Below are 13086 nucleotides of genomic sequence, written 5' to 3' on the forward strand. Positions count from 1 at the left end.
CCATGATAAATATGTCCATGGAAATATTCCTTGATAATTCCTGGCTTGAGAAAATGCATTCATTAATGAATGATATATAGGCCCCTTATTACTGGAGTGACAACAAGCTTGGGCAAAGAGCAGCCCCTGAACAGATCAATGCGAGTTTCTTCAAAGTATGAGGTACACAAGACACGGTTCTAATTTGAAAGATGGAAGGATTTTCTATCCACCTGATCCATGGTATTTATTTTCTCATGGAGCGATAACCAGAATAGGATCTTATGCTTCAGTTGACATGCATTTTTCTAGAGCCATTTAGACACGAAGTGTGCTTCCTTTTTTGGCCTAAAGGCCTTGCGCGTTTTCAAAGATGAGTAGTTTGGAAATTTTCAGGAGTGTGCACATCTATCAGTAGAATTGTTTCTCACTATGCCAGTTATAGGATACCTTGAAGGGTGTTAAATTACCGAAAAGCCTGAACAGACATGGCCGATAGAAGCAATTCTCTAGTGCCTTCTCATTTAACTTCATGAAATAAGCTAGAACCCCTATTGTTCACACAAATGTATTAGTTTGTTAAAAATCATATGTTGGTGTTTGGTCAACTTACTTTTATATGGCTAATGGAATATGCATTATCTGGTCTTGTATTAAGCTAAAGCCATTTTCAGTTGAAAAGTAAATGGCTTGGAACGTTCCGTTACCATGGAAGGAGTACACATGCCCGCTTACCCATTAAATCCTTGAAAGAAAGAGCGGATATTTGACGACGAACAAAACAAAGAACAAAGAGGATAATTCAAGGAAAAACTACTTGAACGCCTCATACACTCTAGAATTCCCAGCTAATTGCAACTAAATTGGGCAAGCGTACTACACAACTTTCATTGGGATATTTGTTAGCTCAAGATATTTCCATGAAATAGACACAACACATATACATCTACATAGATGGATATGCTTTTGTCATGTTTTTATGCTTAGTTCGATTTGGATAAAATCTAGTTTAATGAAATGTTGAAAATATGAGCACATAGTTTCCATCAAAAATAAGGTTCTACTTTAGGACTAGCGTATTTCTAATATTTAACATTTGAATCTTAACACTATTAATATTACTAGCGGTTAATGGTGTGAAGTACAATATGGTAAGATTTCTTAATATTGTGTGTTACAGGTAGCAAGAATAAAAATTATATACTACATTTAGTGGTGTAATGATCCATGAACAAGTAGAATTGTTTTGTATAAATATGTAATAGCCATTAATTTTCACTCGGCTAGGAGAGAAGATGCAACATAGCTACTAGGTGTCCCTCATAACATGTGCCTAGTTTGTAGTGAAGGCCGCACGCTCGTCATGCGTGTCAATCAATAACCCGACTTGATGAGAGCCTCTGTGGACTCGTTTATGACGCACACAAGTCTTTTCTTATGCAGATAACACTTGGGGAAATTACGAGTCTTAGAAATACTGAAAGCACAAGAAATCATAGATCACAAGTTTATGTCACGTTGATTGGTGAAATGAGATATGAAAAGAAAGTTAAAATTCTTACCATATGCTTGACCGCAGACTTAGTGATCTCGCAGACAGAGAAAGGTATGTCAGGTTTGTTCTTGCTGACTTGCTTCTCGAGAAAATTCCAGCTCCTAGGTGATACACCCACACAGTCGACGTAAAAGATGTACCTTTCGAACGGTACTTCCCCCTGAATATAAAGACCTACAAGAAAGAAAAATAAATTTTGGAGAGTAATACATTGTTGCATACATGAATTCAATGTTATCCATATATAACTTTACCCCTTCTTGCCCCAATGCATCTGTTGTAGTCATTAACTTCAGCTTCATATTCAGAATCAGACGGACCACTGTAGTAGATTTTATCACCACTGTTCTGCTCCTCATCATCACTGAATTTCATGTTTTCTACTTTGGTTGGCATGGGAACCTGTAAATGGCATTAACAAATTACAGTCAAGATATATCGAGTTGTATATATTTTGCATCTCATCAAGTATTGTTAACAAATTTAAACAATCCACACATCCGCTGTTGCACACTGCCTCAAGTATTGTTATATTAAGTTTTCATAGATGAAATTTTCTGAAGTTTTTAAAACTTGTCAAAAGTATTCAAAAGTGAGTTTGTTTCAAAGCCCTCGCCACAAGGAACACTAATATGCAAATGAAATATAAATTTATCTTTCACTCGGAAAATATAATAGATTTAAATTTACAAGTCAAAAGAAAAAGAGGTGGGTGCGTGGAGAGCCAAAAGTTGTATGGAAGCTGCATGATCATACATATAGTAGTTAAACTCAGTTGGATGCATGCTTGCCCCCGTGTCACAAACTCTCTCTCTCTCTCTCTCTCTCTCTCTCTCTCTCTCTCGCAAATCTGAGTTCCTATACTGTCAATGTGTCGATGCATATTCTGATTTGCTTTCTGCACTGAAATACAGTAACACGACAGCACTTAACATTAACCGGATGGAAAGCAGCTCTTCCATGGATGATTCACCGATTTGTTCGAGTCGGCGTTCGGGCGGCGGCATGTGTGCATGCAGTTATTCACCGATTTGTTTGAGTCGGGGCTCCTATCTATCTATGGTATGCCGGGCTGGGCAGGCGGGCAGACATGAAGCGAGGAAGAAGGGGAACCGTGGAATCCGATTAAATGGCCTGAAAAACGCGGTGCCGGTTTGTTACGCAAGGACAGCTTCTCCTGTATTGAGATAGGCCTGCAATTACACCTAGCCTTTCGACCACAATTCAACATGCACAAAAGTGTATAGGTAGCAACACGTATGGCATGTACGTACATCTGCCTTTCCTTACTCTTTTACTGTCAGGTTACTGGTGTCGGTGGAAATGGAGCAAATGGTAATAATTGGTGTCGTGTGCCAGTTTCAAGAGGACAGTAATACGAGATATGATGCGGCCTCCATCTTGGAGTAGTTATCATCATGCATGCGTGGTGATCTCGGGCGTGTATCAATCACAAGTCGCGCGTATCATGCATAGAAGTGTCATTCACTTCAGTTTCCCCTGGCACTAGATACTGTGCTGAGAATGACAGGAGCGAGCTCCGAACAAAGGTCATTGTCGCCTCAATGGAGTTTTGAGGTCATTGTCAACATACGGTTTTCATTAGCTAACATCATAATCAGAAGGCCTACTGCATGGTGCAGCATCCCATTCACTACCGGACTCGCGGACTATGCCTACGGCCCAGGGCCGTCGGCATAGGTCCTGAGAGTGATACTGTGCTGAGAGTGATACCAGCGAGTTCCGAACAAAGGTCATTGTCGCCTCAATGGAATCTTAAGGTCACTGTCAGCATAAGTTTTCGTTAGCTCACATCAGAATCAGAAGCAACCCTGCATGCTGCACGATCCCATCTCAGATATGAGTATAGCCTTCTCGTGGATTGTACTATGGTAAACCGAAAGATAGAGCATCCCTCTCGAGGGTCCTCAAAAAGTTGCCATGAAAACTACTCAAGATGGCCAACGCATTCCATCGGCAGCGACGCATGCTGTGCACTGCACAGGCTATAAATACAGCTACCCATGGACATACCATGCAGTGCAAGGCGCAGTCGATCGAGCAGCTACTAGCTAGCAGCGATCAAGCCAAGCTACACAAGGACATGGGTGCGCTTGGCCTCCTCCTCGTGATGGCAGCAGCCATGGTAGCGGCGGCGGCGGCAGCAGCAGCAACGGCGAGCGCTCCTCGCCCCTTCTTCGTGTTCGGCGACTCCCTGGTGGACAGCGGCAACAACAACTACCTGGCCACCACGGCGCGGGCCGACTCGCCGCCCTACGGCCTCGACTACCCGACCCACCGCGCCACGGGCCGCTTCTCCAACGGCCTCAACGTCCCTGACATCATCAGCGAGCACCTCGGGGCCAAGCCCGTGCTGCCCTACCTCAGCCCCCACCTCGACGGCCACAAGCTGCTCGGCGGCGCCAACTTCGCGTCCGCCGGCGTCGGCATCCTCAACGACACCGGCATCCAGTTTGTAAGCTCAGTCAGCTACTTCGTACCTCTCCTCTTGTAGCACCTGCCTCAAATTGCAAACACAAGCAACGAACGAACGCGTTGCAGGTGAACATCATCCGTATCCAGAAGCAGCTGCGCTACTTCGAGCAGTACCAGAGCAGGGTGCGGCGGCTGATCGGCGAGCCGGCGACGCAGCGGCTGGTGCGGAGCGCGCTGGTGCTCATCACGCTCGGCGGCAACGACTTCGTTAACAACTACTACCTGCTGCCCTTCTCCGCCAGGTCCCGCCAGTTCGCGCTCCCGGACTACGTGCGCTACCTCATCGCCGAGTACAAGACCATCCTCCAGCAGCTCCACGGCCTGGGCGCCCGCCGCGTCCTCGTCACCGGCTCCGGCCCGATCGGCTGCGCGCCGGCGGAGCTCGCCACGCGGAGCGCCAACGGCGAGTGCGACCTGGAGCTGCAGCGCGCCGCCGCGCTCTACAACCCGCAGCTGGTGCAGATGACCAAGGACCTCAACGCGCAGTTCGGCGCCGACGTGTTCGTCGCCGTCAACGCGTACCGGATGCACATGGACTTCATCTCCGCCCCGGCGGCGTACGGCTTCGTCACGTCCAAGGTGGCGTGCTGCGGCCAGGGCCCGTACAACGGCGTGGGGCTGTGCACCGCCATGTCCAGCGTCTGCCCCGACCGCTCCCTCTACGCCTTCTGGGACAACTTCCACCCCACCGAGAGGGCCAACCGCATCATCGTCAGCCAGTTCATGGCCGGCTCCCCGGACTACATGCACCCGCTCAACCTCTCCACCATCCTCGCCATGGACGCCGCCGCAATGCCATAATCCATTACCCTACTATTTTTCTCTAAGTGTGCCAGTGCATCCGTGTGCACTAAAAATTATCTGCGTGATTTTTATTTATCATCCTCTGCCATGTCTAGCAGAGTATCCGTCCTCTTAATTCGACCGAGTAGTCAATAAAAATAATAAAGCAACTATGTTATTTTTTGTTGATCATCCTTTGCCTGATTTTATTTTATATCTCGAAAATTCTGCCTCCAATCATATTAACTATGATCAGTCACTGGATATAAGAAATGATCCCAAATGGAAACACCTGGGGACAGTATAGAGTATACCACTCTGTTCTGTAGCATTTCCAGTACAGGAACCACTCCTGCAATATTATAAGAAGTGATCCCAAATGGAAAGGCAACTCAAGTGTAATCAAGACACAGAGTAATCAATGTGGCTTTCAGTGTCTACCGCTGAGGGCGAGGCTATCGTTGTGGTATTTTCTCCGGTGTTGGAGATCATGCCCGACCTTGAGAAGCTAGTGCGGCATTGCTTTGCCTCTATCAGTGGAGTAGGGATGAAAATAGGGTTTGTCTAGGACACATTTAGATGTGACATAATTATGTCACATCTAACCTGATGTCAATTATGTTTGTGATTTATTTTTTTTGTTCCAGTTTTTTTTTTTGTTTCTTGTTGTTATGTATTTGTAAGAGCTTAGATATAGAAAACATCTAGATGTGAATTAGGCAAACTGATGAAAATAAAGCGTAAACTTTTAGCTTTTCTGGTGGGAAATGGAAACAGAGAAGGAAAATGAAAAAGAAAACAGAAATGGAAGATATTCGCATATGGCTATTTTATAGCCCAACAAACACACAATGAGAAGAATTGCTCATGTGTGGCCCTACTACTACTACTACTACTACTACCGTGAGCAGTAGCGTAGCAAGGATGTCGGCACGCCCCGGGCCAGCTTCAGGGCACTGTGACTACAGTATGGTACAGTACACGACTGTAGGAATAAACAAGCCTAGGTTTTAGGCTCACGCCCCGGGCCAAGGCTAGGGTGGCCTGGGGCCTATCTACGCCCCTAAACGTGAGTGTGTCACTGGAGCATTATTGTGATTTGAGTTGCACTACCATGCAAGTGCTTTTGGTTGCTTGATGCCTTCAAGTTTTTATGTTGCCAAAGTTTAAAATATTGTTGGTTTTCTTGTGTTTTTTCTATGCCGCTTTTGTGTCCATGTCCGCTCGGTATTCGCTTTGTTTTCATTTTTGGTAATATTTGTTTCCTTATTATTTTTGGGTTTCTGCACCTAATTTCGCCTATTTCCGCTCTATTTTCATCCTACAGTGGGGCATACAAATGTGGACTTGCCGGCGACCTAATGTGTGGTTTAGGATTTTCCTTTGTCATGGGAGCAGGTGCACACGAACACGCCTAGGCCATTGTGCCTTTCGCTCAAACTCCACCCCATCAGCAAATAATGTTGATTCTCTCTTCGCAAAAGAACTTTGCGATGTGCTAAACAACTTGGAGGTTCCTAGCCCTGGATTGGGAAGGGTGGTTGCTTGCCTCCTGATGGGAACGACAATCAGGGGGCGAAACAATAAGGTGGGCAATTCGAAGGAAATATGCCCTAGAGGCAATAATAAAGTTATTATTTATTTCCTTATATCATGATAAAAGTTTATTATTCATGCCAGAATTGTATTAACCAGAAACATAATACATGTGTGAATACATAGACAAACAGAGTGTCACTAGTATGCCTCTACTTGACTAGCTCGTTAATCAAAGATGGTTATGTTTCCTAACCATGGACAAAGAGTTGTTATTTGATTAACAGGATCACATCATTAGTTGAATGATCTGATTGACATGACCCATTCCACTAGCTTAGCACCCGATCATTTAGTATGTTGCTATTGCTTTCTTCATGACTTATACATGTTCCTATGACTATGAGATTATGCAACTCCCGTTTGCCAGAGGAACACTTTGTGTGCTACCAAACGTCACAACGTAACTGGGTGATTATAAAGGAGCTCTACAGGTGTCTCCAAAGGTACATGTTGGGTTGGCGTATTTCGAGATTAGGATTTGTCACTCCGATTGTCGGAGAGGTATCTCTGGGCCCTCTCGGTAATGCACATCACTTAAGCCTTGCAAGCATTGCAACTAATGAGTTAGTTGCGGGATGATGTATTACAGAACGAGTAAAGAGACTTGCCGGTAACGATATTGAACTAGGTATAGGATACCGACGATCGAATCTCGGGCAAGTAACATACCGATGACAAAGGGAACAACGTATGTTGTTATGCGGTCTGACCGATAAAAGATCTTCGTAGAATATGTAGGAACCAATATGGGCATCCAGGTCCCGCTATTGGTTATTGACCGGAGACGTGTCTCGGTCATGTCTACATTGTTCTCGAACCCGTAGGGTCCGCACGCTTAAGGTTTCGATGACAGTTATATTATGAGTTTATGCGTTTTGATGTACCGAAGGTTGTTCGGAGTCCCAGATGTGATCACGGACATGACGAGGAGTCTTGAAATGGTCGAGACATAAAGATTGATATATTGGAAGCCTATGTTTGGATATCGGAAGTGTTCCGGGTGAAATCGGGATTTTACCGGATTACCGGGAGGTTACCGGAACCCCCCGGGAGGTATATGGGCCTTAGTGGGCCTTAGTGGAAGAAAGGAGAGGTGGCCAGAGATGGGCCGCGCGCCCCTCCCCCCCTTGGTCCGAATAGGACAAGGAGAGGGGGCCGGCCCCCCTTCCTCCTCTCTCTCCTCTTTCCCCCCTCCGCGAATCCTATTCCAACTAGGAAAGGAGGGGAGTAGGACTCCTCCTGGCGCGCCTCCTCTTGGCCGGCCGCCCCCCTTTGAGCCTTTATATACGGAGGCAGGGGCACCCCCTAGAGACACAAGTTGATCCACGTGATCATATTCTTAGCCGTGTGCGGTGCCCCCTTCCACCATAGTCCTCGATAATATTGTAGCGGTGCTTAGGCGAAGCCCTGCGACAGTAGTACATCAAGATCGTCACCACGCCGTCGTGCTGACGGAACTCTTCCCCGACACTTTGCTGGATCGGAGTCCGGGGATCATCATCGAGCTGAACGTGTGCTAGAACTCGGAGGTGCCATAGTTTCGGTGCTTGATCGGTCGGGCCGTGAAGACGTACGACTACATCAACCAAGTTAACGCTTCCGTTGTCGATCTACAAGGGTACGTAGATCACACTCTCCCCCTCTCATTGCTATGCATCACCATGATCTTGCGTGTGTGTAGGAAATTCTTTTGAAATTACTATGAATCCCAACAGTGGCATCCGAGCCTAGGTTTTATATGTTGATGTTATATGCACGAGTAGAACACAAGTGAGTTGTGGGCGATATAAGTCATACTGCTTACCAGCATGTCATACTTTGGTTCGGCGGTATTGTTGGACGAAGCGGCCCGGACCGACATTACGCGTACGCTTACGCGAGACCGGTTCTCCCGACGTGCTTTGCACATAGGTGGCTTGCGGGTGACAGTTTCTCCAATTTTAGTTGAACCAAGTGTGGCTACGCCCGGTCCTTGTGAAGGTTAAAACAACACCAACTTGACAAACTATCGTTGTGGTTTTGATGCGTAGGTAAGATTGGTTCTTGCTTAAGCCCGTAGCAGCCACGTAAAACATGCAACAACAAAGTAGAGGACGTCTAACTTGTTTTTGCAGGGCATGTTGTGATGTGATATGGTCAAGACATGATGCTAAATTTTATTGTATGAGATGATCATGTTTTGTAACCGAGTTATCGGCAACTGGTAGGAGCCATATGGTTGTCGCTTTATTGTATGCAATGCAATCGCGCTGTAATGCTTTACTTTATCACTAAGCGGTAGCGATAGTCGTGGAAGCATAAGATTGGCGAGACGACAACGATGCTACGATGGAGATCAAGGTATCGTGTCGGTAACGATGGTGATCATGACGGTGCTTCGGAGATGGAGATCACAAGCACAAGATGATGATGGCCATATCATATCACTTATATTGATTGCATGTGATGTTTATCTTTTATGCATCTTATCTTGCTTTGATTGACGGTAGCATTATAAGATGATCTCTCACTAAATTATCAAGAAGTGTTCTCCCTGAGTATGCACCATTGCGAAAGTTCTTCGTGCTGAGACACCACGTGATGATCGGGTGTGATAGGCTCTATGTTCAAATACAACGGGTGCAAAACAGTTGCACACGCGGAATACTCAGGTTATACTTGACGAGCCAAGCATATACAGATATGGCCTCGGAACACGGAGACCGAAAGGTCGAGCGTGAATCATATAGTAGATATGATCAACATAGTGATGTTCACCAATGAAACTACTCCATATCACGTGATGATCGGACATGGTTTAGTTGATTTGGATCACGCAATCACTTAGAGGATTAGAGGGATGTCTATCTAAGTGGGAGTTCTTTAAGTAATATGATTAATTGAACCTAAATTTATCATGAACTTAGTACCTGATAGTATCTTGCTTGTTTATGTATGATTGTAGATAAATGGCCCGTGCTGTTGTTCCGTTGAATTTTAATGCGTTCCTTGAGAAAGCAAAGTTGAAAGATGATGATAGCAATTACACGGACTGGGTCCGTAACTTGAGGATTATCCTCATTGCTGCACAGAAGAATTACGTCCTGGAAGCACCACTGGGTGCCAGGCCTGCTGCTGGAGCAACACCAGATGTTGTGAACGTCTGACAGAGCAAAGTTGATGACTACTCGATAGTTCAGTGTGCCATGCTTTACGGCTTAGAACCGGGACTTCAACGACGTTTTGAACGTCATGGAGCATATGAGATGTTCCAGGAGTTGAAGTTAATATTTCAAGCAAATGCCCGGATTGAGAGATATGAAGTCTTCAATAAGTTCTATAGCTGCAAGATGGAGGAGAACAGTTCTGTCAGTGAGCATATACTCAAAATGTCTGGATATAATAATCACTTGATTCAAATGGGAGTTAATCTTCCAGATGATTGCGTCATTGACAGAATTCTCCAATCACTGTCACCAAGCTACAAGAGCTTCGTGATGAACTATAATATGCAAGGGATGAATAAGACTATTCCCGAGCTCTTCGCAATGCTGAAAGCTGCGGAGGTAGAAATCAAAAAGGAGCATCAAGTGTTGATGGTCAACAAGACCACTAGTTTCAAGAAAAAGGGCAAAGGGAAGAAGAAGGGGAACTTCAAGAAGAACAGCAAGCAAGTTGTTGCTCAAGAGAAGAAACCCAAGTCTGGAACTAAGCCTGAAACTGAGTGCTTCTACTGCAAGCAGACTGGTCACTGGAAGCGGAACTGCCCCAAGTATTTGGCGGATAAGAAGGATGGCAAGGTGAACAAAGGTATATGTGATATACATGTTATTGATGTGTACCTTACTAATGCTCGCAGTAGCACATGGGTATTTGATACTGGTTCTGTTGCTAATATTTGCAAATCGAAACAGGGACTACGAATTAAGCGAAGATTGTCTAAGGACGAGGTGATGATGCGCGTGGGAAACGGTTCCAAAGTCGATGTGATCGCGGTCGGCACGCTACCTCTACATCTACCTTCGGGATTAATATTAGACCTAAATAATTGTTATTTGGTGCCAGCGTAAAGCATGAACATTATATCTGGATCTTGTTTGATGCGAGACGGTTATTCATTTAAATCAAAGAATAATGGTTGTTCTATTTATATGAGTAATATCTTTTATGGTCATGCACCCTTGAAGAGTGGTCTATTCTTATTGAATCTCGATAGTAGTAACACACATATTCATAATGTTGAAGCCAAAAGATGTAGAGTTGATAATGATAGTGCAACTTATTTGTGGCACTGCCGTTTAGGTCATATCGGTGTAAAGCGCATGAAGAAACTCCATACTGATGGACTTTTGGAACCACTTGATTATGAATCACTTGGTACTTGCGAACCGTGCCTCATGGGCAAGATGACTAAAACGCCGTTCTCCGGTACTATGGAGAGAGCAACAGATTTGTTGGAAATCATACATACAGATGTATGTGGTGCGATGAATATTGAGACTCGTGGCGGATATCGTTATTTTCTCACCTTCACAGATGACTTAAGCAGATATGGGTATATCTACTTAATAAAACATAAGTCTGAAATGTTTGAAAAGTTCAAAGAATTTCAGAGTGAAGTTGAAAATCATCGTAACAAGAAAATAAAGTTTCTACGATCTGATCGTGAAGGAGAATATTTGAGTTACGAGTTTGGTGTAGATTTGAAACAATGCGGAATAGTTTCGCAACTCACGCCACTCGGAACACCGCAGCGTAATGGTGTGTCCGAACGTTGTAATCGTACTTTACTAGATATGGTGCGATCTATGATGTCTCTTACTGATTTACCGCTATCGTTTTGGGGTTATGCTTTGGAGACAGCCGCATTCACATTAAATAGGGCACCATCAAAATCCGTTGAGACGACGCCTTATGAACTATGGTTTGGCAAGAAACCAAAGTTGTCGTTTCTGAAAGTTTGGGGCTGCGATGCTTATGTGAAAAAGCTTCAACCTGATAAGCTCGAACCCAAATCGGAGAAATGTGTCTTTATAGGATATCCAAAGGAGACTATTGGATACACCTTCTATCACAGATCCGAAGGCAAGACTTTTGTTGCTAAGCTCGGAAACTTTCTAGAGAAGGAGTTTCTCTCGAAAGAAGTGAGTGGGAGGAAAGTAGAACTTGACGAGGTAACTGTACCTGCTCCCTTATTGGAAAGTAGTGCATCACAGAAAACTGTTTCTGTGACACCTACACCAATAAGTGAGGAAGCTAATGATAATGATCATGAAACTTCAGAACAAGATACTACTGAACCTCGTAGATCAACCAGAGTGAGATCTGCGCCAGAGTGGTACGGTAATCCAGTTCTGGAAGTCATGCTACTAGATCATGATGAACCTACAAACTATGAAGAAGCGATGGTGAGCCCAGATTCCGCAAAATGGTTTGAAGCCATGAAATCTGAGATGGGATCCATGTATGAGAACAAAGTGTGGACTTTGGTTGACTTGCCCAATGATCGGCAAGCAATTGAGAATAAATGGATCTTCAAGAAGAAGACTGACGCCGATGGTAATATTACTGTCTACAAAGCTCGACTTGTCGCAAAAGGGTTTCAACAAGTTCAAGGGGTTGACTACGATGAGACCTTCTCACCCGTAGCGATGCTTAAGTCTGTCCGAATCATGTTAGCAATTGCCGCATTTTATGATTATGAAATTTGGCAGATGGATGTCAAAACTGCATTCCTGAATGGATTTCTGGAAGAAGAGTTGTATATGATGCAACCGGAAGGTTTTGTCGATCCAAAGGGAGCTAACAAAGTGTGCAAGCTCCAGCGATCCATTTATGGACTGGTGCAAGCCTCTCGGAGTTGGAATAAACGCTTTGATAGTGTGATCAAAGCATTTGGTTTTATACAGACTTTTGGAGAAGGTTGTATTTACAAGAAAGTGAGTGGGAGCTCTGTAGCATTTCTGATATTATATGTGGATACATATTACTGATTGGAAATGATATAGAATTTCTGGATAACATAAAGGGATACTTGAATAAGAGTTTTTCAATAAAAGACCTCGATGAAGCTGCTTACATATTAGGCATAAAGATCTATAGAGATAGATCAAGACGTTTAATTGGACTTTCACAAAGCACATACCTTGACAAGATTTTGAAGAAGTTCAAAATGGATCAAGCAAAGAAAGGGTTCTTGCCTGTGTTACAAGGTGTGAAGTTGAGTCAGACTCAATGCCCGACCACTGCAGAAGATAGAGAGAAAATGAAAGATGTTCCCTATGCTTCAGCCATAGGCTCTATCATGTATGCAATGCTGTGTACCAGACATGATTTGTGCCTTGCTATAAGTCTAGCAGGGAGGTACCAAAGTAATCCAGGATTGGATCACCGGATAGCGGTCAAGAACATCCTGAAGTACCTGAAAAGGACTAAGGATATGTTTCTCGTATATGGAGGTGACAAAGAGCTCATCGTAAACGGTTACGTTGATGCAAGCTTTGACACTGATCCGGACGATTCTAAATCGCAAATCGGATACGTGTTTACATTAAACGGTGGAGCTGTCAGTTGGTGCAGTTCTAAACAGAGCGTCGTGGCGGGATCTACGTGTGAAGCGGAATACATAGCTGCTTCGGAAGCAGCGAATGAAGGAGTCTGGATGAAGGAGTTCATATCCGATCTAGGTGTCATAC

At 44.5% G+C, this 13086-nt stretch overlaps 1 protein-coding gene across 1 annotated transcript; it reads left to right on the forward strand.

Moving 5' to 3' along the window:
- Positions 1-3587: 3587 nt before the first annotated feature.
- LOC125556156 (GDSL esterase/lipase At5g33370-like) lies at positions 3588-4978 on the forward strand. The gene is made up of 2 exons (XM_048718941.1): positions 3588-4010; positions 4097-4978. The coding sequence occupies exons 1-2, from the start codon at positions 3639-3641 to the stop codon at positions 4829-4831; spliced, it is 1107 nt and encodes a 368-aa protein (XP_048574898.1). The 5' UTR covers positions 3588-3638; the 3' UTR covers positions 4832-4978.
- Positions 4979-13086: the final 8108 nt, after the last annotated feature.

Source organism: Triticum urartu, chromosome 5, assembly GCF_003073215.2.
Source record: "Triticum urartu cultivar G1812 chromosome 5, Tu2.1, whole genome shotgun sequence".
In the NCBI taxonomy this organism is placed as follows: Eukaryota; Viridiplantae; Streptophyta; class Magnoliopsida; order Poales; family Poaceae; genus Triticum; species Triticum urartu.

Bases quoted from the DNA above. Each gene is read 5' to 3' on its own strand.
- LOC125556156 (XM_048718941.1), top strand. From the start codon at position 3,639: ATGGGTGCGCTTGGCCTCCTCCTCGTGATGGCAGCAGCCATGGTAGCG. The intron at 4,011-4,096 runs GTAAGCTCAGTC...AACGCGTTGCAG, and splicing joins ACGACACCGGCATCCAGTTT to GTGAACATCATCCGTATCCA.